The sequence below is a fragment of the Schistocerca nitens genome, chromosome 1 (assembly GCF_023898315.1).
Source record: "Schistocerca nitens isolate TAMUIC-IGC-003100 chromosome 1, iqSchNite1.1, whole genome shotgun sequence".
Lineage (NCBI taxonomy): Eukaryota > Metazoa > Arthropoda > Insecta > Orthoptera > Acrididae > Schistocerca > Schistocerca nitens.
In genome coordinates, this window is record NC_064614.1 from 944,729,235 (window position 1) to 944,756,367 (window position 27,133).

The window sequence follows — 27,133 nt, forward strand, 5'->3', positions numbered from 1 at the left end:
ATTCTTTAAACTGTCTGTAAAATGCATGGAGACTTATTGTAGCAACTGTGATGCATTTTACTTTTAGTTTCCTAAGATTTGATCTTCTTCTAGTACCTTTGTAGTTTGAATACATTAGTTTTATTTTTAGTTGTAGTTGATTGTTTTGAAAACTGTAAATAAGTATTAACACATGAGAACTTCCTTATTATAACAGGGGCATGTGGTCAACTAATCTTACTTGGGGACTTACTGCTAAATTCTCAAAATTTTCATCTCATTACAGGGTCTGATTACTTTCAAGGAACAGATCAACAGATCTTCTCTGAGACAGTCACCACTGATTTTGATCCAGCAACACAAAGAAAGTAAGCTGATCCTCTAATCATGGAATAGTATTATAACCTTCAGTGTATCTGAATAGTAACTTTTGATTACTGATTTTATTAGCTACCGTCTTTTTGACAGGAACCTCTCCCTGAAATCTCAGAGATTAAATCTTTTGTCCTTCATGGATAATTTTTATCACCGGAAATGGAAAATCACCATAATTAGAGAATGATTCAAATTTTGGGTTCAGTTTGTAGAATGATCCAGGAAATTAAAAACACAGCTTGTCAGAACAAGAATTTGTTTTTCCAGTTCAGTGGGAAACCTTGAAATGACCAGTTGTCTCTCAGTTCCCATTGGATGTTTCTGTCAGTTCTGAAAATTGTAACCCAGCCATTCGAGCTACTTTTCATAGCTTGTAGTGTTCTTTCTTGGCGCTCATGATCATATTTGGTTCTCCTGACCATATTTATGTTGAAGGAAGACAATCTGTATCAGCTATGTAGGAAAATCAGTTTCACTGAAGAAGTAAGTTGACTGACCTTACTACCAAAATAAAGTGGGGAGGGGAAACACATCTTACAGTGAGCAATGGTGGAAGAAGTTGCCAGGAACTCTCAGAAGTAGAAGAAATAAGGAAGCATATAAGCAATAGAGGCATTGCCGTAGCATGCCTACCTGGCACAGATCATTTTTACATTTTGTATCACCACTGTAGCGTTTTATCATTTTCTAATTACACCTGTTAGGCCAGTATTACACTATCATATTTCTTTGTCAAAGTTGATATGTCAAATATCTATGTGAAAGAAATTTGATGGTGTAAGAGGGAACTTCATCAAATCTCACCTGTCATCAAATAAATATGATAAAATCTAGGGCCTCGCAATAGATTTGATCATAAAAGTTGCTTGTCTTCTGTTCACTGCAATGTGAAATGTTACCACTTGGAGCAGTAGCATCGCTGCATCATTCTGTCCCCAGTAGTGTTTGTGTAAACATGACTGCGAAGTTTAATTTATGTGTGCTGTCAACTACAAAATTAATAGAAATATATGAAGCTGATGATGTGCTTTACAATGTAAGGCACAGTGAGTACAAAAATAGGTTAAGAAGACTGGAGAGCTACAAAAAAAAAAAAAAAAATGTGGAGGTCATTAACCGTGATATACAGCCCAGGTGCAGGGCTGACAATACAAAAAAGAAAATTATTGGCCTCTGCTCACACACACACACAACCCAAGGTTGCTTCATCAGGAAAGAGGGAAGGAGAGGGAAAGACGAAAGGATGTGGGTTTTAAGGGAGAGGGTAAGGAGTCATTCCAATCCAGGGAGTGGAAAGACTTACCTGAGGGAGGAAAAAGGCCAGGTATACACTCACACTCACTCACACACACACACACACACACACACACACACACACACACACACACACACACACACACACACACACATCCATCTGCACATATACAGACACAGACAGATGCCTAAGGTAAGTCTTTCCACTCTCGGGATTGGAATGACTCCTTACCCTCTCCCTTAAAACCCACATCCTTTCATCTTTCCCTCTCCTTCCGTCTTTCATATTGGAATGTTTCCCTCTATTATAATCATATATATATATATATATATATATATATATATATATATAATAGAGGGAAACATTCCACGTAGGAAAAATATATCTAAAAACAAAGATGATGTGACTTACCAAATGAAAGTGCTGGCAGGTCGACAGACACACAAACAAACACAAACATACACACAAAATTCAAGCTTTCGCAAGGGATCCTAATCCTACCCCTAATGATCCAACTCCCCAAGACACTATCCAAATTGAACCCTGCCTGGAACAGTTCCGTCCTCCGTCACAGCGGGACCCACCTCCTCTTCCTAAAAATCACCCTCTCCAAACCTTCCAGGGATTTCTGACTTCCAGCCTTGCCTCTCAATCCTTCTTAAAAAACTTTAATCCTACTCCCAACATCACCACTGCTGAAGCCCAGGCTATCTGTGATCTGAAGGTTGACCGGTCCCTTCCCTACAGCCTAGGTCTTCGTGGCAAACGAATCTGCTCCAGTCCGGAATCCCTGAAGCATTACACCAACAACCTGACCACAGCTTTCGCATCCCGCAACTACCCTCCCGACCTGGTACAGAAGCAAATAACCAGAGCCACTTCCTCATCCTCTCAAACTCAGAACCTCCCACAGAAGAACCACAAAAGTGCCCCACTTGTGACAGGATACTTTCCGGGACTGGATCAGATTCTGAATGTGGCTCTCCAGCAGGGATACGACTTCCTCAAATCCTGCCCTGAAATGAGATCCATCCTTCATGAAATCCTCCCCACTCCACCAAGAGTGTCTTTCCGCCGTCCACCTAACCTTCGTAACCTCTTAGTTCATCCCTATGAAATCCCCAAACCACCTTCCCTACCCTCTGGCTCCTACCCTTGTAACTGCCCCCGGTGTAAAACCTGTCCCATGCACCCTCCCACCACCACCTACTCCAGTCCTGTAACCCGGAGGGTGTACACGATCAAAGGCAGAGCCACGTGTGAAAGCACCCACATGATCTACCAACTGACCTGCCTACACTGTGACGCATTCTATGTGGGAATGACCAGCAACAAACTGTCCATTCGCATGAATGGACACAGGCAGACAGTGTTTGTTGGTAATGAGGATCACCCTGTGGCTAAACATGCCTTGGTGCACGGCCAGCACATCTTGGCACAGTGTTACACCGTCCGGGTTATCTGGATACTTCCCACTAACACCAACCTATCCGAACTCCGGAGATGGGAACTTGCTCTTCAATATATCATCTCTTCCCGTTATCCACCAGGCCTCAATCTCCGCTAATTTCAAGTTGCCGCCACTCACACCTCACCTGTCATTCAACAACATCTTTGCCTCTGCACTTCTGCCTCGACTGACATCTCTGCCCAAACTCTTTGTCTTTAAATATGTCTGCTTGTGTCTGTATATGTGTGGATGGATATGTGTGTGTGTGCGAGTGTATACCCGTCCTTTATTCCCCCTAAGGTAAGTCTTTCCGCTCCCGGGATTGGAATGACTCCTTACCCTCTCCCTTAAAACCCACATCCTTTTGTCTTTCCCTCTCCTTCCCTCTTTCCTGAGAGGCAACAGTTCGTTGCGAAAGCTTGAATTTTGTGTGTATGTTTGTGTTTGTTTGTGTGTCTGTCGACCTGCCAGCACTTTCATTTGGTAAGTCACATCATCTTTGTTTTTAGATATAATAGAGGGAAACATTCCACGTAGGAAAAATATATCTAAAAACAAAGATGATGTGACTTACCAAACGAAGCGCTGGCAGGTCGATAGACGCACAAACTAACACAAACAAACACACAAAATTCTAGCTTTCGCAACCAACGGTTGCTTCATCAGGAAAGAGGGAAGGAGAGGGAAAGACGAAAGGATGTGGGTTTTAAGGGAGATGGTAAGGAGTCATTCCAATCCCGGGAGCGGAAAGACTTACCTTAGGGGGAAAAGAGGACGGGTATACACTCACACACACGCACATATCCATCCACACATATACAGACACAAGCAGACATATTTAAAGACAAAGAGTTTGGGCTCTAGTTAACTTTTCCTCCAAACCTCTCTCCCAATCTGAAACCTCTGTCCTATCCAAAGGCCTCACCTTTAGCCCCACTCCCAGATTCAACCAAACAGCCCTCGTCAAAGATTTACTGTCCTACACTCGTACTCTCTGCTGGAAGTATCACTTTGCCACGAAGAAAAATGATCCTAATCCTACCCCTAATGATCCAACTCCCCAAGACACAATCCAAATTGAACCCTGCCTGGAACAGTTCCGTCTTCCGTCACAGCGGGACCCACCTCCTCTTCCTCAAAATCACCCTCTCCAAACCTTCCAGGAATTTCTGACTTCCAGCCTTGCCTCTCAATCCTTCTTAAAAAACCTTAATCCTACTCCCAACATCACCGCTGCTGAAGCCCAGGCTATCCGTGATCTGAAGGCTGACCGGTCCATCGTCATTCTTCCGGCGGACAAGGGTTCCACGACCGTGGTACTTGATCGTCGGGAGTATGTGGCTGAGGGACTGCGTCAGCTTTCAGACACCACCACATACAAAGTTTGCCAAGGTAATCCCATTCCTGATGTCCAGGCAGAGCTTCAAGGAATCCTCAGAACCCTAGGCCCCCTACAAAACCTTTCACCTGACTCCATCAACCTCCTGACCCCACCGACACCCCGCACCCCTACCTTCTACCTTCTTCCTAAAATTCACAAACCCAATCATCCCGGCCGCCCCATTGTAGCCAGTTACCAAGCCCCCACAGAACGTATCTCTGCCTACGTAGATCAACACCTTCAACCCATTACATGCAGTCTCCCATCCTTCATCAAAGACACCAACCACTTTCTTGAACGCCTGGAATCCTTACCCAATCCGTTACCCCCAGAAACCATCCTTGTAACCATTGATGCCACTTCCTTATACACAAATATCCCGCACGTCCAGGGCCTCGCTGCGATGGAGCACTTCCTTTCACGCCGATCACCTGCCACCCTACCTAAAACCTCTTTCCTCATTACCTTAGCCAGCTTCATCCTGACCCACAACTTCTTCACTTTTGAAGACCAGACATACCAACAATTAAAGGGAACAGCCATGGGTACCAGGATGGCCCCTTCGTACGCCAACCTATTCATGGGTCGCTTAGAGGAAGCCTTCTTGGTTACCCAGGCCTGCCAACCCAAAGTTTGGTACAGATTTATTGATGACATCTTCATGATCTGGACTCACAGTGAAGAAGAACTCCAGAATTTCCTCTCCAACCTCAGCTCCTTTGGTTCCATCAGATTCACCTGGTCCTACTCCAAATCCCATGCCACTTTCCTTGATGTTGACCTCCACCTGTCCAATGGCCAGCTTCACACGTCCGTCCACATCAAACCCACCAACAAGCAACAGTACCTCCATTATGACAGCTGCCATCCATTCCACATCAAACGGTCCCTTCCCTACAGCCTAGGTCTTCGTGGCAAACGAATCTGCTCCAGTCCGGAATCCCTGAAGCATTACACCAACAACCTGACCACAGCTTTCGCATCCCGCAACTACCCTCCCGACCTGGTACAGAAGCAAATAACCAGAGCCACTTCCTCATCCTCTCAAACCCAGAACCTCCCACAGAAGAACCACAAAAGTGCCCCACTTGTGACAGGATACTTTCCGGGACTGGATCAGATTCTGAATGTGGCTCTCCAGCAGGGATACGACTTCCTCAAATCCTGCCCTGAAATGAGATCCATCCTTCATGAAATCCTCCCCACTCCACCAAGAGTGTCTTTCCGCCGTCCACCTAACCTTCGTAACCTCTTAGTTCATCCCTATGAAATCCCCAAACCACCTTCCCTACCCTCTGGCTCCTACCCTTGTAACCGCACCCGGTGTAAAACCTGTCCCATGCACCCTCCCACCACCACCTACTCCAGTCCTGTAACCCGGAGGGTGTACACGATCAAAGGCAGAGCCACGTGTGAAAGCACCCACGTGATCTACCAACTGACCTGCCTACACTGTGACGCATTCTATGTGGGAATGACCAGCAACAAACTGTCCATTCGCATGAATGGACACAGGCAGACAGTGTTTGTTGGTAACGAGGATCACCCTGTGGCTAAACATGCCTTGGTGCACGGCCAGCACATCTTGGCACAGTGTTACACCATCCGGGTTATCTGGATACTTCCCACTAACACCAACCTATCCAAACTCCGGAGATGGGAACTTGCTCTTCAATATATCCTCTCTTCCCGTTATCCACCAGGCCTCAATCTCCGCTAATTTCAAGTTGCCGCCACCCATACCTCACCTGTCATTCAACAACATCTTTGCCTCTGCACTTCTGCCTCGACTGACATCTCTGCCCAAACTCTTTGTCTTTAAATATGTCTGCTTGTGTCTGTATATGTTTGGATGGATATGTGTGTGTGTGCGAGTGTATACCCGTCCTTTTTTCCCCCTAAGGTAAGTCTTTCCGCTCCCGGGATTGGAATGACTCCTTACCCTCTCCCTTAAAACCCACATCCTTTCGTCTTTCCCTCTCCTTCCCTCTTTCCTGATGAGGCAACAGTTTGTTGCGAAAGCTTGAATTTTGTGTGTATGTTTGTGTTTGTTTGTGTGTCTGTCGACCTGCCAGCACTTTCATTTGGTAAGTCACATTAGCTTTGTTTTTATATATATATATATATATATATATATATATATATATATATATATATATATATATATATATATATATATATATATATATATTCTGAGCTCTCCAGTCTTCTTAAGCTATTTTTGTACTCAGGATGCCCCACATTGTAAAGAGCCTCATCAGCTTCATAAATTTCTATTCATTTGGTTGTTGTGGGCCACAAAATGTAATTATTACTTCGACCTACAATAAAAATGGTTCTTAATGCACATAAAGTGCATTGAACATTTATTTACTTTCAAATATTGGTCCTTTAGTGCTTTATAAATTGCTTCACAAGTTTCAGGTATTATTTTAGTTAATGTACACTGTGTATTATAGTGCTGTACTGGAAGCTAGAGTAACACTCTCTCCTGCAGCAAGAAATCTGAATCTTACTGAGTCTGTCTTCTGCAGATATAGCAGTTCGTAAGTGAGTATTGTGCTTTGTGATATGATGAGATACTTCACTGTGCAAATACTGAAATGTGCTCTCATCCGTTCTTGAGTAATTTATGTACAACTTATGTCCTACACTAGAAGCTTGCATAACAAATTTTGTTGAATGCTTCAATCGTTTCCTTGTAAAACCCATGGCTTCACCCAGGTATGTTTCTTTTTTCTCCCCCCCCCCCCCCCCCACCCGCGCTTCTCTTCCAAATGCGCACACAGTGCTATTATGGCACATGCAACTGCTGTGCATAATAACAGGTTGTTGTCAGCCATCTTGAACTTTGACGAAAAATATGATGACAGTGTAATACCCCTTTTTAGTGCCATGTCAGATATCTTTGTCAAACAAATTTGACAAATATTTGATCATATCTTTGATGAAGCAATATGATAGTGTAATACCGGCCTTAGCTGAGTGTCTTGTTCAGAGTAGAAGGGGCACCAGAGGCCTGTGACCTGTTCTACCACACTCTTCCCATTGTTGTTGTTGTTGTTGTTGTTGTGGTCTTCAGTCCTGAGACTGGTTTGATGCAGCTCTCCATGCTAATCTATCCGGTGCAAGCTCCTTCATCTCCCAGTACCTACTACAACCTACATCCTTCTGAATCTGCTTAGTGTATTCATCTCTTGGTCTCCCTCTATGATTTTTACCCTCCACACTGCCCTCCAATGCTAAATTTGTAATACCTTGATGCCTCAGGACATGTCCTACCAACCGATCCCTTCTTCTAGTCAAGTTGTGCCACAAACTTCTCTTCTCCGCAATCCTATTCAATACCTCATCATTAGTTATGTGATCTACCCACCTAATCTTCAACATTCTTCTGTAGCACCACATTTCGAAAGCTTCTATTCTCTTCTTGTCCAAACTATTTATTGTCCATGTTTCACTTCCATACATGGTTACACTCCATACAAATACTTTCAGAAAAAACTTCCTGACACTTAAATCTATACTCGATGTTAACAAATTTCTCTTCTTCAGAAACGCTCTCCTTGCCATTGCCAGTCTACATTTTATATCCTCTCTACTTCGACCATCATCAGTTATTTTGCTCCCCAAATAGCAAAACTCCTTTAATACTTTAAGTGTCTCATTTCCTAATCTAACTCCCTCAGCATCACCCAACTTAATTCGACAACATTCCATTATCCTCATTTTACTTTTGTTGATGTTCATCTTATATCCTCCTTTCAAGACACTGTCCATTCCGTTCAACAACTCTTCCAAGTCCTTTGCTGTCTCTGACAGAATTACAATGTCATCGGCGAACCTCAAAGTTTTTATTTCTTCTCCATGGATTTTAATACCTATTCCGAATTTTTCTTTTGTTTCCTTTACTGCTTGCTCAATATACAGATTGAATAACATCGGGGAGAGGCTACAACCCTGTCTCACTCCCTTCCCAACCACTGCTTCCCTTTCATGCCCCTCGACCCCAATAACTGTCACCTGGTTTCTGTACAAATTGTAAATAGCCTTTCACTCCCTGTATTTTACCCCTGCCACCTTCAGAATTTCAAAGAGAGTATTCCAGTCAACATTGTCAAAAGCTTTCTCTAAGTCTACAAATGCTAGAAATGTAGGTTTGCCTTTCCTTAATCTTTCTTCTAAGATAAGTCGTAAGGTCAGTATTGCCTCACGTGTTCCAACATTTCTACGGAATCCAAACTGATCTTCCCTGAGGTCGGCTTCTACCAGTTTTTCCCATTCTTCTGTAAATAATTCGCATTAGTATTTTGCAGCTGTGGCTTATTAAGTTGATAGTTCGGTAATTTTCACAACTGTCAACACCTGCTTTCTTTGGGATTCGAATTATTATATTCTTCTTGAAGTCTGAGGGTATTTTGCCTGTCTCATACATCTTGCTCACCAGATGGTAGAGTTTTGTCAGCACTGGCTCTCCCAAGGCTGTCAGTAGTTGTAATGGAATGTTGTCTACTCCCGGGGCCTTGTTTCGACTCAGGTCTTTCAGTGCTGTGTCAAACTCTTCACGCAGTATCGTATCTCCCAATTCATCTTCATCTACATCCTCTTCCATTTCCATAATATTGTCCTCAAGTACATCACCCTTGTATAGACCCTCTATATACTCCTTCCACCTTTCTGCTTTCCCCTCTTTGCTTAGAACTGGGTTTCCATCTGTGCTCTTGATATTCATACAACTGGTTCTATTTTCTCCAAAGGTCTCTTTAATTTTCCTGTAGGCTGTATCTATCTTACCCCCTAGTGAGATAAGCCTCTACATCGTTACATTTGTCCTCTAGCCATGCCTGCTTAGCCATTTTGCACTTCCTGTCGGTCTCATTTTTGAGACGTTTGTATTCCTTTTTGCCTGCTTCATTTACTGGATTTTTATATTTTCTCCTTTCATCAATTAAATTCAATATTTCTTCTGTTGCCCAAGGATTTCTACTAGCCCTCGTCTTTTTACCTACTTATCCTCTGCTGCCTTCACTATTTCATCCCTCAGAGCTACCCATTCGTCTTCTACTGTATTTCTTTCCCCCATTCCTGTCAATTGTTCCCTTATGCTGTCCCTGAAACTCTGTACAACCTCTGGTTTAGTCAGTTTGTCCAGGTCCCATCTCCTTAAATTCCCACCTTTTTGCAATTTCTTCAGTTTTAATCTACAGTTCATAACCAATAGATTGTGGTCGGAGTCCACATCTGCCCCTGGAAATGTCCTACAATTTAAAACCTGGTTCCTAAATCTCTGTCTTACCATTACATAATCTATCTGATACCTCCAGGATTCTTCGATGTATACAACCTTCTTTTATGATTCTTGAACCAAGTGTTAGCTATGATTAAATTATGCTCTGTGCAAAATTCTGCCAGCCAGCTTCCTCTTTTATTTCTTATCCCCAATCCATATTCACCTACTATGTTTCTTTCTCTCCCTTTTCCTACTGTCAAATTCCAGTCACCCATGACTATTAAATTTTCGTCTCCCTTCACTACCTGGATAATTTCTTTTATCTCATCATACATTTCTTCAATTTCTTCGTCATCTGCAGAGCTAGTAGGCATATAAACTTGTACTACTGTAGTAGGCATGGGCTTCGTGTCTATCTTGGCCATTATAATACGTTCACTATGCTGTTTGTAGTAGCTTACCTGCACTCCTATTTTTTTTATTCATTATTAAACCTGCTCCTGCATTACCCCTATTTGATTTTGTATTTATAACTCTCTATTCACCTGACCAAAAGTCTTGTTCCTCCTGCCACCAAACTTCACTAATTCCCACTATATCTAACTTAAACCTATCCATTTGCCTTTTTAAATTTTCTAACCTACCTGCCCGATTAAGGGATCTGACATTCCACACTCCAATCCGTAGAATGCTAGTTTTCTTTCTCCTGATAACGATGTCCTCTTGAGTAGTCCCCACCCAGAGTTCCGAATGGGGGACTATTTTACCTCCGGAATATTTTACTCAAGAGGACGCCATCATCATTTAACCATACAGTAAAGCTGCATGCCCTTGGGAAAAATTACGGCTGTAGTTTCTCCTTGCTTTCAGCCGTTTGCAGTACCACAACAGCAAGGCCGTTTTGGTTATTGTTACAAGGCCAGCTCAGTCAGTCATCCAGACTGTTGCCCCTGCAACTACTCAAAAGGCTGCTGCCCCTCTTCAGGAACCACACGTTTGTCTGGCCTCTCAACAGATACCCCTCCGTTGTGGTTGCACCTACGGTACGGCTATCTGTATCGTTGAGGCACGCAAGCCTCCCCACCAACGGCAAGGTCCATGGTTCATGGGGGGAGGACTCTTCCTATACCCTCAGCTAATTACCTGTCCTTGTCATAGTTCCAGGCAATGCTGTGGCAGGGGATCTGCACCTCTACAAAGCCTCACTTCCAACAGATTGTATTTAAGTGAACACATTTGGACAGGTATATGAGAACACTTTGCCAGTGTTCCCTACGATTGCTTGTAGTTGTGAGGAATGATTTGCAGTGGAAGGAATGGAAGAGAATACAAGAGAATAAGCACTGAACCAAGCCAACCATACAAAGTTTGCCTTTTTATTTTATTTATTCTTCCGTCTTCATTTCCCCTCTAAACGCATGGACATATAAATTTAACTCAATGCAACACTAGTTTAGTTCTGATATTCATACATGATTATTTGGTTTGACAAACTCACTTTTGATCACGAAGCAATCACAATGGCTTAGGAAAAGGAATATATAGGAGTCTGAACTTTAATGCAAGTGTGAAATGCATTGTGTCAGAGCACTTATTACTGAATTGTAGCCTTGTCCTATCATCTGTAAAATGTGTAGGCTTCTCTCTTCAGTTGAGAAGGCAGTAACTACTGTTGAGTTATATCACATTTCTTGTTTAGCAACTTGGAAGTGACTACAATAGTCTTCAGTAATTGTTTCACATTTCAGTTGTTTTCCATATCACCACTAGTTACTGATGTATGTAGTACCAAGTGTGAGTTACTCTGTGATTTTATTAAAGTGTAGCTATGGGAGGTGATGCATGATTAATCCAATGAAAAAATATAATTACAGTGTGTTGCATAAGCTGCTTGATGGAATTTGCTACACGTATATAATTTATTGAAGGTGAGATAGTGTGATACAGAGATTTTTTTAAATTTGGTTATTACTTTAAAACCTCCTAAATTAATAGTAATACATCTATGACGTATAACAGATAGTTTCAACATAAGTCACGAGAATAATCAGCTCTTTCCTCCATTTTTAATTTTACATTTATTAATATAAAAGATTAAGTGGATCCCAAGCTTTCCTTAATTTGTAATATCTATTTGAATTGAGAAGACTGCCATCTTGATATTTTTTACAGTCTTTAATAGGAAAAAGTCCTGTACCAATCTTCTTTGAAAACTTGAACTTTGTAACAGTAAAGATAATGCACAGTGGTGGATTGAACAATGTGGGCTTTTTATGAAACAAGATATTGTCTGGTGTATGAACAGTCAGCACACAGCCTGGAAGATGCTTTTTCATTGTTGAGCCTGTTTCCTCAAAATTTCATATCCATGTGTTAACTGAAAATGTAATGGAATGTGATCGTGGTGTCACAAAGTGATGACAAAATTCTCCAAGTGGAATCTTCACACTATCATTGTCATCACAGAACTAAATCAGGCAGTGTGAATCATATTTGGAACTACTAGAACAACTCCGCTCCAGTGCCTCCCATTACTGAGTAATATGGTACCTCCCCAGACTAGACGGCAACGACCCTGCCACAGTGGATACACCGGTTCCTGTCAGATCACTGAAGTTAAGGGCTGTTGGGTATGGCCAGCACTTGGATGGGTGACCATCCAGGCTGCCATGCGCCGTTGCCATTTTTCAGGGTGCACTCAGCCTCATGGTGCCAATTGAGGAACTACTCGAACTAATACTAGCGCCTACGGTCAAAGAAAACCATCATTACGACCATGAGAGAGGTGTGCTGACCACATGTCCCTCCTATCTGCATCCTCAGCTGAGGATGACACAGCAGTCGGATGGTCCCGATGGGCCACTTGTGGCCTGAAAATGGAGTGCGGAGTGCCAGACTAGATGACTGGCAGCCCTCAAATCACAGTTGCCAAAATGTGATGCCCACTCGTCCCCTTCCATTCATATTGACACATGTTTCATTAAATGACAGCAGCTAAGACTGTAGCTGTCGCCAACCAACTCAATGACTTGTCCATTAATAATTACTGGACATCACTTTTGGAAGATCACAACATCAAAAACCCCCACCTCATGGCAAGTTCAACTTTGAAGGCTCCATTTTCCCAGAAGACAGTGGTGTTACATAAATATGATTTGCAGAATCCATGGTATCTGCAAAATAAGCCTTATTCAGTGAAGAGCTATTCAGTGGAGAGCTTCAGCTGATGTGGAACCGAAAAGCAAAAAATCGCCCACCTGGCCCTGGCTTGCCCCGATACATCCTTCAGGGGCGAATTGAAAGACATCCATGGCCTCACCACCAAAGCAATGGAATGGCTGGTCCCAGTGACGTGTGTGTGATAAAAAGTGCAATGGACAAAATAGATATCTGTTTTCAATAGTGTGTGTGTGTGTGTGTGTGTGTGTGTGTGTCTGTGTCTGTGCGCACGCACGCACGCACGCACACACACACACACACACGAATGAACTTACACATTGTGGTAAAAAAAAAAATATTTATTCTGTCCAATTCACTTTTTTTTTATCACAGACACAGGTCACTGAGGCCAGACATTCCAGTGATTTGGTGGTGAGGAGGTAGTGGACATTTGGTAATGCATCCCTGAAGGATGTATCAGGGCAAACCAGATGTGTCTTCGATGGCAAAAGTATGTTGTGCACCACACCAAGTGTCCATGTTAACTAAATGGCAAGACGGTATGAGTTGGTTTCTATATGTTACTCAGCATTAACTACTGTCCAGAGCTCCACAAAAATTAAAAAAAAAAAAAAAATTGCTTCTCTGAATCATCCTGTAGTTTTGATCAGATTGAGTATGGAATCTATTTCTCTTTTCTGCCTGTCTTGCAGAGCTGCAAGTTACAGCACTGAAAGTTTCTCTACATATGTAGTGTATACTGTACCCTACAGCCTGTGATAGAGCATACCCTTATAATTCTTATAACATTCTAATGAATGTACAACTACACTTAAACGATAACATTTCTGTTTGAGGAAAGAGCAACACCAACACCATGAAAGATGGATGTTTGTGTGTGTATGAGTGTGTGTCAACTGTACAGATCGACTGATTGCTTGTAAATGTCGCATATGAGATCAGTATGCTTCACAGATGCCAGAATACATCAGATAATGAAGGTGAAGAGTTCAAATGGGTGAGTGGTTGACTTTTATGGATGTGGTTTGCCCACTCATGGAATTTTGACCTTTTTAGTACACAGTATTACTGACATCTGAATACATCTTCTTGAGTCCTCAGTTTACTGCACCTTTTTTGGTAGAAACAGAAAACTTAAAAGTGGCTAGTATTTCTTTCCAGTCACTAGCAGTTATAGTTTAATATTGCTGTAATTCATTGAATGTACACCATAAAAGGGCAGCATCAGCAGTCACAAGTTTGTTTGACTCATGGGAGGGAATCAAGGACATTCTGAAAAATCTGAACTGGATGATGCTTGAAGATAGACACCAACTATCCAGCAAAAGCCCACTCACAAAGTTTTGAGAAACAGTATTAACTGAAATATCTTCAAAGAATTTTTGATATTCCCTGAAAAATAAGTGTAAGCTGTAGGTAAAGGCGAGTTATATGCATTATGTACAAGGGGCAAGAAGGAATGATACAACAGAAGACCTGGAGTAGAAAGGGTGAGAGGTAAAGATGAAATCTTTGTCCCTGTTGTTCAGCTTGTACGTTGAAGAAGCAGTCCTTGAAAATGAAGAAGGGTTCAAGAGTGAGCTTAAAATTCAGGGAATTGAGTGAAGTGACACAATGGTTAGCACACTGGACTCGAATTTGGGAGGACAACAGTTCAATCCCATGTCCAGCCATCCTGATTTAGGTTTTCCATGATTCCCCTAAATTTCTCCAGGCAAATTCCAGGATGGTTCCATTTAAAGGGCCCGTCCGTCCCTAATCCAATGAAACCAATGACCTTGCTGTCTGGTCTCCTCCCCTAAAACAACCCAACCCCAAAATTCAGGGTAAAAAAATGACATTGATATAATTTGCAGATGTAATTGATATCATAAGTGAATTTGAGGTAGAATTACAGAACTTGTCAGATAGAGTGAATAGTCTAAAGAGCACAGAATATGGATTCAACCAGAGAAAGATGAAAGTCTGAGGAGTAGTAGAAATTAGATCTGTCATAAACTTAACATCAAGATGCAGGACAACATAGTAGATGAAATGAAGGAATCCTGCTACCTTGTAAGCAACATAATATGTGGTGGATGAAGCAAGGAGAATATAAGATGCAGTCTAACACATGCAAAGATGGTACTGCTCACTAGAAGAAAGTCTGCTATTATCAAACATGGTCCTTAATTTGAAGAAGAAATTTCTGAAAATGTACATCTGAAGTGCATCATTGCACTAAGGTGAATAATGAACTCCGGGAAAACCACCAAAGAAAATTATCAACGCATTTGAGATCTGATGGCACAGAAGAACTGAAAATTGATTGGACTGACAAGACAAGAAATGAGGAAGTCTTGTGAAGAATTGAGGAACAAAGCAATATGTGGAAAACAATCACTAGAATAAGAGACACGAAACCGTAGAGGGCATAAACAGTGAGGAGTGACAGAGATGGGTGTATATCCACAAATCACTGAGACATTGTGCATAAGTGCTATTCTGAGATGATGAGTTATGGTGGGCCACATCAAATCGGTCTGGAGAATGATGACAAAAAAAGTGAAGAATATATTACAACCCTTAAAAACCACTTCTGTAGGGACTGTGAAAGCAAGATTATACCAATTGCAGTGTGCACATACACATTTTAAGCTATCATTCTTCCCACACTCCATGGGAAGCACCGTCTCTCATGCACTTCACAGTGGTTTGCATTGCAGTGTGCACATACTCATTTAAGTTGTCATTCTTCCCACACTCCATGGGAAGCACCGTCTCTCATGCACTTCACAGTGGTTTGCAGTGTAAGTGTTGGTGTAGATGTTGTAGTTTTGGTAAATATTACACTTTATTTTGCTATGCTGTGTTTAAATTCTAATTGGAACTGTTCATAGCCTGGCACAAGTGCCACCTACAACATTCCATCTTAGTGTCACTTTTATTAAATACTTAAACACATGCTCACTATGAAGTGTCTAAGTATAAATGCAAAATATCTTGTGTTCTCCATGTAACTTACTGTTTCTGTTTTGTTCCACTGCCCATATTACTTTATGTGCATAACAGAGCTTGCGTACTATCCTCTGTGTGTCCCCCACTATACGTGAGATTTATGAACCAAGGGGACTTGTATAAAATGTAAACCAGGCAGTAGGTCATAGAGTGCCACATTGCAAAGAGGGTGGTTGTTGCATCCATATGACACTCATGAGCTGTCTAGCTTCTTATTAGAGTGCTGCTATGGATGTACAATTGTCTCTCTCCACATTTCACTTGTATCTACCATGTTGACTGTGTTCACTCATTCATTTGCTCAGAACACCAGTAATGTCAAATGAAGAGTGCTTTAGCTGGAATGGTCTAATAAGTATGTTCTTACTTTAGTTAATGGTTGCCTGTGTGTGAGAAGACATTGATATATCTCTCTAATAGGATGGTCCAATTTCATATTAGATAAAGACATGATGCAATCATCTGATGCACCATAAGATAATATAACATTCAATGTTCCAATTGCTACATTATGAAAACTGGAGAGTGTCAGATGTTTCCCTCCTTTTGATGCATTCATGGAAGTGTATTCTAGAAAACCAATGCATGTCCACATGTTCTGCCCAGTAGAATTTGCCTGTCAGTAACTCACTCATCATACTCATCTTGTAGCCAATATAGGAAATCAATTCTAATGAAATAATGTATGATTCACTGCTGTAACACATTGATGATTGTTCACCAAATAGTAATTTTAGACAAATAACATTATTACATTACTTGTGTGTTAAGTCATTTGATAAAAGTCACATGTAAATCAATTATTATTTATTTATTATGATTCCTTTATAGTGTTGCAATTATCATGGGCAGCAATGTAAAATATTTACAGTACAAAGAACAAACAGCCACAATTTGATTTTAAATAACTTTTATTTTAACTAATGTTATAGATTTCAAATTTTGATAATAGATTGTTAGAATTCTTACAGGCCCTTATATTAAAACTCCATGATGCATTATTTTATGGGTGGCATGTCCTATGACAAATAGAAATTAACCATTTGAAACATGTAAAAATAATTATGGGAAATTGAGCTTGCATTTCAGAACACTTACTAAAGAGTAACTAGGGCCAGTTGTAGAACATATTTCCATAAGAGTGACTTATCATTTGGCCCCCTCCCTCCTTACCTCTTGTACACTTCACCTATGTCAGTTGCTAATTGTGGTATGTGCTGTAGGCAAATCTTGCACTAGGGTTCTCCTCTCAGCTTGGCACCCCCAAGATGCTGCTACTAATTGTGATACATCCTACATAGAAATCTACAAAAACTAATTAGGCCAATACCGCCTTATTCTTTTGTTGTTCAAATTACTAATTCTGCAGTCCTGTGTATCTTCTATGTATCTGCTTGTAGTTATTCCATTAAATAGTTATATATTAATGAAGTATATGTCCCACCCGAATAGCTGTGCATGCAAAATTGTCACTTCTGGGACAAGAAGATGCGCCGGCCCTGTATCAATCAGCAGATCAGCGAGCCTGGATGTTGTTTTTAGGCAGTTCTCCATGTCCCACTAGGTGAATACTGGTCTGGTACCCAAGTCCTGCCTCAGTTACACAATTTGCAAACATTTAGAAAACTTTTGCTCTCTTTTACATGGCTAACACTACACACAGACAGTTGTGGTACAAATATTCTGTCCTGGGATGGTAATAGGGTGGCAACAACAAAGGGCATTCAGCCTCCCCTTAAATTAAACATGCCAAATCTGTTAATAACCTTGCTGACCCTGTGCTGTTGCAGGAAAAGGCTCAAGGAAAAGAAAAAAGAAAGATAATAATGAAATATAGTAAAGTATTGTTAAATGAATCTTTTAAATAGCACATTCGTTTTTATTAAATTTTCAGTCAGAGTTTTTGGCCATGACTTACCTTCAGCAGACTGACAGATGTAAAAGTAAAAATACATGATACTACTCTAGCTTTTGGAGCTGTCAATTTTTTTCTCGTGGAGGAGAGAGGGGAGGTTAGGGAAGGTTAAAAAGGAAGGCCAGGTCACTCAGACACCAGGATGGAAGAGACCCACCTGTGTTATTTATCCTCTGATTATGATTCAAATGCACTGTCAGTGCTGTTGTTCAGTCTTACCAAAATAAATTTTGTTGCTGCAATCCTAATGTGCTGTTGGAGATTATATCTCTGTCACAAATCTGTTTTTTTAACTAATCAGTCCAATCATCCTCCCTTAAATGAACAGCTGCATGTGTAAGCCATTCAACATTAGCATGCAAAGAGGTTGTATTCCTATGTGCAGTATCCTGATATTTTTGGACTAACATCAGTTCCATTGGATTATATCTACAGTGATACAGTGGAGGGCACTGTAAGTCATGTCCCCATTCTTTTAAAATCTATTCATTTCCTGTACAGGATGTCCCACATAAAACCAGTTTGCGTCATGCCTGAGATTCAAATAACAATGAACTTACTAAAAAAGAAAAAAACATGTTATTACCTGTTTATAAGAGATGCTGGTAGTGGTGGCCACGAGCATCCAGGCATCGCTAACTTCACGTGATGCCATTGCCAGCAACATGCTGTAATTCTGCAGGCGAAATGATATTTATTTCTCTAAGAATTTTCTGTTTAAGATCATCATTTGTGCCTGGGTTTGCAGCATACACTTTGCTTTTTAGTGTGCTCCATAAATAAAAATCACACGGTGTCATGCCTCTACTGAGAAGTCTGTCTTCAGGGAACACTTTAGAGATGTGGGCCCTGCTTTCTGTGGATGTGTGAGCAGTTGCTCCATTTTGTTGGAATATTATATACAACATCTCTGTATCTGTTAATTGTCCATAGAAAGAGTATCTGTTAATTATCCATAGAAAGAGTCAAAGGTCTCTAGATATCTGGTAGTGTTTATGGGGTAATTGAAAAATATGGGGCCAGTAATGCACATGCCAGACAACACACGCCGAACACCTATCTTCTCTGAGTGGAGAGGTTCCTTATGCAGAATATATGGGTTGCCCTGTGACCAGTATCTGTAATTGTGGGAGTTTACATAACCTGAAAAATTAAATCAGGCCTCATCTGATATGAAATAAAGCAAGGGATTCAAGTAACTGTTAGTAATTTATGTTAACAGCCAGTTACAATAATGAACTTGTTTCTTTTCCTGATCCTCAAATTTCAACTCCTGCACCACACTCACTCAATAGTCTTTTAATTTCATATCTATTAGTATGAAATGACATGATTTACACCAACCTGCTGTGATAACCTCCTTACTGAATTGCGATGACTTCTCATAATAACCATGGGAATTCTGTCTATAGTTTCAGTAGTCCTCACTGTTGGTTGCCCATTCCTGTGCACATTTTGAATGGATCCTACAGCCTTCCATTCTGGTCAAGCAGAGTTTCCTACCAGGATATTTCACCTGAAACATTTCTTTACTTTCCTTGATGGAACCTTTACTTTCCTTGGTGGAGCCTGTGGGATGGAGCATGTCTTTACGTAACACTTCACAAGATCAATTTGCTGTTCTAATGCAGACTGCCCCATTTCTGAAACAGCTCAACAATATGAGTTTCTCACAACAACTGATGCACCAATACACAGCTGCACTCAACTTTATGGTAAAATGCAGTGTAGCCAACTTTCGAGACAATTTTATCACTTCACAAGAAATTCCACTAGAGATGATTAATTCGTACATGAAGAGTATTGGTTTTATGTGGGACACCCTGTACCTTATTTCCAGCTGGTATCTGTTGCTTAAATAAAATTCATCCTTAGTTCCAGCAGAGGAAAATGGAACCTTTGTCTTACGCAAAAAATGTACAATATCTGATTTATATCAGTTTGAAGATAGTGAATTGTCAATTTGTATGGAATGGATGCTGGTTTTATCCATTAGAATAATGCAGTCTTCTTCTAGTTGTTTAAATTGTTAAGAAAACACTTATTAAAAATAATGCTGTTCATTTCCAAATGATGATCGATTTCAGCAGAACAAAGTCCTGTTATCCATTCATGATATGCAATAAATGCATTGTCTGTGAAAAGAAGTTGAGCTCTGCTTTTAGTGTAAACACCGTTGTTACAGGACCAGCATGAGCCACTGTGGTCAGCCACTTTGACCTCTAAGTATCATCAGGTCACCATTTGCCTAGAAGTGATGCCAGAGATACTTTTTGTGTCATTCTGCAAACTGTAATTTTCATTCAGATAAGCCACAACTTTGAAAAACTTTGAGGTTTGCCGATGATATTGTAATTCAGTCAGAGACAGCAAAGGACCTGGAAGAGCAGTTGAACAGAATGGACAGTATTTTGAAAGGAGGATGTAAGGTGAACATCAACAAAAGCAAAATGAGGATAATGGAATGTAGTCGGGGGACCAAGAGATGAATATACTAAGCAGATTCGGAAGGATGTAGGTTGCAGTAGGTATTGGGAGATGAAGAAGCTTGCACAGGATAGAGTAGCATAGAAAGCTGCATCAAACCAGTCTCTGAACTGAAGACCACAACAACAACAAGCCAGAGTCCTGTTATCCATCCACAATAGGCAATAAATGCATTGTCTGTGAAAAGAAGTTGACAAATGCAACAATTTGTAAAATTTTAATTTTCAGTAAATGTAGGATATTTGTCAAAAATTGCAGCTCTTTGATGATGGTCATCATTAAGCCAAACAATAATATTAGTTAGCATATTTGTAAGCACTTTCAATTCAATTGTTTATACTTTCCATTTACATTTTTTCTATGACAGTTTTACGTGAATTTTCAGAAAAAACTGTGGAAAATATCAGAGCATTTAATTTAAATATGTTCACTACATAATTTTTCATTTTAGTTTCTTTGTGTACTACACCATAAAATTTTGTCAGTATTGCCTCAGCAGAATAGAATCACCAGTACATTGTCAAATAATGTGGTCCTAAACATTTGAAATGGTCATGGAATGCAAGTGCTTCTCTCATCCTTATGAATAGGACACAGTCCCTTTATTCATAATTTCCAACTCAAGCAGGATGACACATCAGTGTGAAGTCCCCATGCCATACAGACTGCATGTGGTACTGTATGTTTTTATTGATTGTCTTCTGTAACTGGGCAAGAATATAGAGCTTTGTTTGTCAGCCAATTTGTCCTCTATTTTAGCAGCTGATAAGACAAATATGATATGAACATTAAGACTGTATCTGAATAATGAAATGCGTAAAGGTAAAAGCTCACCTCATAGTTGAGGCCTGGATTGTCATTATATACATGAACAAGGCTGAAAACATTACTAAGTTTTCAGATCAGATCTTCTTCAGAGCTAATGGAATACACATACACCAGCATAACTATATTATCTTGGCTGACTACATTGTACCGACTATGCTGTTTGACTGGTTTCAGGGTTGTATTGGGTGGAGGAAAAGGAGGTGGGGAGTAGGAGGCAGCGTTGGTGGGAAGACTGCCTTACCACTGGGAGGGAGAGATAGCGACAGGAGAGAAATGGTAATTGTACAGGAGAGGAATGGCACACCACTGGGCTCCCTGTTCATTATTTATATTCCCCGAAGGAATTTCAATTACCAAGGTTGTGTCTGATCTGCTTGTGTGTCCCTAATTACTATGGGAATTAATTCTATCAAAGGAAAAATCAACGAAGGAAACTAATAAATTATGAGACAGAGTTACTGGTCGGTACTTACTTTCAGGAGATGAAATGTGTGATCCTGCACGTGAAAATAAAAGCAATACATTCCATAGCTTTCAGCACCAGTAGTTCCCTTCCTCATGGAGGACAGAGGGGTAGATTGGGGAATGTTAAAAAGGAATGGCAGGTCACTCAGAGCTCAGCAGTTGTGAGGATGAGAGTAGTTCCGAAAGCTAGGAAGGGTATCACTTTTAAGTGTCTATCAGCAGTAGCATGTATTTCCCCTCCAGATTGTAAGTACTGGCCAATAATTCAATATCGTAATGTATTAAATTATTGATGTAATGTTCTATCAGGAGGACAGGCACATGTAATAGATTTTGTAAGTCATCAGCCACTCACATTTCTCATTTTAGACTTTATTCTCGTAACCTGTATGGTTTTCAATAGTACCTTTCGAAACAAATCATACCTACAATTTTAAATTCTGTTGGTCGGTTAGGTTAATGTGATTACAACTGGTGCAACAAGTGCATCATTTCACATTATTTGAACAAAACCACTAATAAATATTGTGTTGATCAACCTATTTTCTTAGAACCACACTATTTTATATTCGTAAGCCAGTTTGATATCAAGTAGATTTCTTCTGCAAAGTTTTGCTCTGTTTGTCAATAAAGTCTCATGGTTAAGATAATTATAAAGTTGTGTTCCAGTTGCAGGAATTCTGTAATGTTAAAAATACCAGATTTTTAATATCTGAAGTCATTGAATCAATTTTGTATTTCTATATTTAATTTTCCTATAACAGCTTTTTTACATTACAGGACAGTGACCACCCGTACAGTAACTACGTCATCCACAGGGGAACCAAGTGATGGCCTAAGACAGTCAATGCAAGAAATAGTTGATAAATTCATGCAAGATGAACGTAAACAGCCATAAATTTTAAATGTTAAAAAAAACTGGTATTTTCTTCTACAGAAGATATACTGTAGAAGACAATTTACGTTTGATTTGGACTGTAATTATTTATTGTGAAGTAAAGCATATTGCTTGAGGATGGTGCTGCTTAAAATTTTTCTTAAATATTTCATTGCTCTATTTCACTGTGGGATTTATAAAACTTATAAACAGAACATTCAGAGAAATCTTTCATGTTAGACTTTGAGGAAAATAAATACAGCAAATTATTTTCAGATATTTTGAGCTTTGAAGTCTTTTGTATGAGTTGTGTTCATCAAACTGGACTGTAATATATATTTGTGAAATAACATGTTATTTGTGACTTAAAATAAGTTCATTGATGTGCAAAGATATAGAAAGAGAAGAGTGTCAAAATCTCAAAAATTAATTTTGTTTTCTTCTGTTTCCTTTTTAAAATATTACTTTGGATCTGTAGTTGCAAATGTAGAGTCTACATTGTTTTGTCTGACACACTTAAACTGGAAAAGTAAATTCTATCAGATTAGAAACTGAAGGTAATATTGGTTCAATGATTTTCTTGTTGCTGAACATGTCTAGCCCCAAAGAGCAAGCTAACAGAAAAGCATTGTTGACAAGTGAACAGCTGATATTAAAATTGTGATAATTTGTGCTTCTGATTGCAAACAAAATTGAAAGGTATTAATTTTTGATGTAATTTGTAAATATTTTGAATAATGGAAGTGGCTGTTACAGAATTTTGACCTGCCCTTTTTTTCTATTGTACTTATTGGAATAAATATTTTGAGAAATATGCACCAGCTCATTTATACTATGCTTTTCACAGCACAAATTACTACACTGCCTATTGTGTGGTACTATGTTAGTGCCACAATAGTAAAGGATGTCATAGATTATCATGCATTTCTCAGCTTGTTTGTTCCTCAAAAAGTTATAGTGCAGGAATGAAGAGACTAGTTGATGAATTTGTAACAGAAGCTAATTGAAAACAAGTATATGTTGTAATAATGGAATAAGGATAAACTGACTATTGAAGCAGCACTATAAATTAATTCATAGAGTTGCATAATGTATCAAAATAGAAGTGTGCCTAATTTTTCTCAATGAAATTTGTCTTTCTGAGTCACTGATCATCAGCTCTTACATTGCTACTTGACAGAAGATACGTGTCACTGTTAATAGGCCTGTTGTTTTGTATGCCCTACCTGTTCAGTTTTGAATGTAATTCTTAGGAATAATGGACTTGTGAACTTCCAATTACAACCAAGAAAGCAGAAGGAGCTAAGTGCAATTACAACTGTATTTTTCTTGTTCAAGCAGTACCAGTATAATTGGAATGTGGCCAATGCAAGGTACAGTTTTGTGAAAATGTTTTCTGCTGTGGAGATTGATTTGGAATTCCTTGTAGAAGCTCTAAATGATGCATTGGTGCATGTATCATATTTTCTAATGTCCTGGAATAATGTATTATTCTCTTAAGCAGTCTATAACACACACACATGCATGTGTGGCCGGAGGTGCACACACACACACACACACACACACACACACACAGATGTGTGCTTTAATAGATGCCTTTCGCAGACATAATAGACAGTGATCTCAGAAATGCAAATTATTGAAACAATAAATGTAGATACCTGTAGAATTATTAGGAGAGTCATATTTTGTATGTGGCAATGGAAGTTTGTTTGACTGTTAGCTAATTTGAAACTGAATTTTCAAGCCATATGACTTGCAGAAGCTAGTTACTGTTGAATATTGAAATTTTTAATAAATAGTTACAAGAAGAATTCATAATATTTTGTATATATAGAATATAAATTACATTAAACTTTATTGAAGGTACTTCAAGATAAACGCCAAAGGCAAGATTGATTCTCATGGTCTTCGATGCTGAAGGTATATATTGATGTAATGGTACAAAATCATTTTGACTTTCTAAAATAATAACTTAACCTAATGTTGCTTGATTGGTGGAGACCTAAGTTAACAGCACACAGCATTATTCACAAGTGTTGTTAAACAGCTGTTCATCAACAAAATATTTGCATCCAATACTTGAGTGAATTGGTGAGTGATAGGTAGTTGGTGTTGGAAATACATGCAAATTTTTAGATCAATGTTATAAAATATGTGAGATAAAATTTCTTGAAAGTCATCAAACCCATTACACTGCAGCTTTTACTAGTAATTCAAGACCAAGTATTTTCTAAATTGTATTCATTTTGCTCCATTTGGAGTACCATCGTTTACCATAAATGGTGCCAGATACTGCATGGGAACTATTTTTTGCACGGGTACAGTCTCTGTTCTTCTTCTGTGTTTATCAGTAGGTTATGTTGTGGTGACTTTTTTCTTTCTTTTTTTTGGAGGGGGGATCTTTCATAAGCAGACATTTTGTGGTTAGTGACTGACCTTAAATGGAACTGTCAGTAATGATGAAACTTCCTGGCAGATTAAAACTGTGTGCCCGACCGAGACTCGAACTCGGGACCTTTGCCTTTCGCGGGCAAGTGCTCTACCATCTGAGCTACCAAAGCACGACTCACGACCGGTACTCACAGCTTTACTTCTGCCAGTATCTCATCTCCTACCTTCCGAACTTTACAGAAGCTCTCCTGTGAACCTTGCAGAACTAGCACTCCTGAAAGAAAGGATATAGCGGAGACATGGCTTAGCCACAGCCTGGGGGATGTTTCCAGAATGAGATTTTCACTCTGCAGCGGAGTTTGAGCTGATATGAAACTTCCTGGCAGATTAAAACTGCCAGGAAGTTTCATATCAGCGCACACTCCGCTGCAGGGTGAAAATCTCATTCTGGAAACATCCCCCAGGCTGTGGCTAAGCCATGTCTCCGCTATATCCTTCCTTTCAGGAGTGCTAGTTCTGCAAGGATCGCAGGAGAGCTTCTGTAAAGTTTGGAAGGTAGGAGACAAGATACTGGCAGAAGTAAAGCTGTGAGTACCGGGCATGAGTCGTGCTTCGGTAGCTCAGATGGTAGAGCACTTGCCCGCGAAAGGCAAAGGTCCCGAGTTCGAGTCTCGGTCGGGCACACAGTTTTAATCTGCCAGGAAGTTTCATATCAGCGCACACTCCGCTGCAGAGTGAAAATCTCATTCTGTCAGTAATGATGTTTTCACCTATCTCCTGGCATTTGTTTGCATTCCATATCAAAATGCAATACTACTCTACTATTCACAAGAGAAAAATAGTATGCCTAACAAGAAATAAATACCTCATTCCAATTAAATTTTGCATAAAGAATAATACTTTGACTAAACAGTAATAGTAACAATATTAGTAACTCCAAGTTTTCTAAATTTAAAAAAATGTGGAAAGTAGTTTGTCTACTGTTAATTGCTTGAGAAGTGCAACAAGTTTTGAGATATTTTATGACACTTTGTTTTATTTTGTAATAAGAAGTGTAAAGAAAATATTTTAGTCCATCTGAGAACTGTTGTATAATATTTCTGTGATGTTTGAAATAAATGTTATCAATGGAAGATGTGAATTACTAAACAACACTTTCTTATTTAGGTTATGCAATGTCACCAGAGGTTTTGTATATATTGTAAAACATTAGTAGAATTATTATGCTTAGAATAACTTCCGTAAGCACAGATTATGAAACACTGCATAGATATTTTCAGAGATTTTTATTTTCATATAGCAAAACATTGTCTGTATAAAATATGTTCATTATGTATGACTGTCATGGATTCCTCTTTCTTGCTATATTCTTGTCACCTTAAACATAAAGTTTAGGATATTGGTGACATGAAGAAATACTGTGGGACAGAGTGTATAAATATGTCAAGTTCCAGGAAGGTGGAATGGTGGGATTTAAAATATTATTTTATAATACTATCAGCAATGGTCATTTCAATATAAGTTTTTAAAAGTTATGGGGCCACTGCACAGAAGTTGCACTGTAGCAGGTTAGCACCAATCTGTTACCTTATGTTATGTTAAGGACAAACTATGAACTATGTAATGAAAATATATGTCTATCAGAAAACAGCTAAGTGATTAATGTTTGTGTCTTCACAGTAAAAAGCTTGATTAGCTTGTAAGAAGTAAGAAACTGTGTGTTTGTAATTTCTGTCATTGTGTGTGAGACTTTTTTTTTAATTTATGCAGCTAAAGTTTAAAATGCTATTATGATGCATCTATAGCTTCTAAGAAGTGTCAGTAATGTAATATAAATAAAATAAAGCCACCTCTTATTTGTTTAAATTTTGTTTGATGTGTTGTGTTGCTTCTCTATTTGGCGTTTTCTCCTCCTCCTCTTCTTCTTCTTCTTCTACTTCTTCTGTATCCATCCTTACTTCTAACTTCATTTGGTACTGGTATCATGTCTGTACTGAATCAGGATCAGTGCTTACTTATACACTGTATTTTACATCCATCTCCTTTTGATGGTGTTTCCTATGTCAATGGCTCCCTTCCTCTTAGCCTTGGTTCTGAGTGATCTGTGCCCTTCCTCCCACCCGTTTTCTTCCAGGATCTAAAAACAGTCAAAGTTTTAAGTATCACCTTGAAAAAATAAAACAATGGAAAATGCAGGATGGAATGTAACAATACTATAAAAAGGAATGTTGCCACTCACCATATAGCAGAGACACTGAGTCACAGATAGGCACAACAAAAAAATCATAACAAATAAAGCTCTCGGCCCCTAAGGCCTTCA

General features: G+C 39.5%; 1 protein-coding gene across 1 annotated transcript in view; it reads left to right on the forward strand.

Moving 5' to 3' along the window:
• Positions 1–23,235, forward strand: part of LOC126213607 (ankyrin-3-like) — a 294,242-nt gene extending 271,007 nt beyond the window's left edge. Inside the window, exons 36-37 of the mRNA XM_049941464.1 lie at positions 266–347; positions 22,323–23,235. Of these exons, the coding sequence (XP_049797421.1) occupies positions 266–347; positions 22,323–22,440 (200 nt within the window). The 3' untranslated portion in view covers positions 22,441–23,235. The remainder of the gene's footprint in view (positions 1–265; positions 348–22,322) is intronic.
• Positions 23,236–27,133: the final 3,898 nt, after the last annotated feature.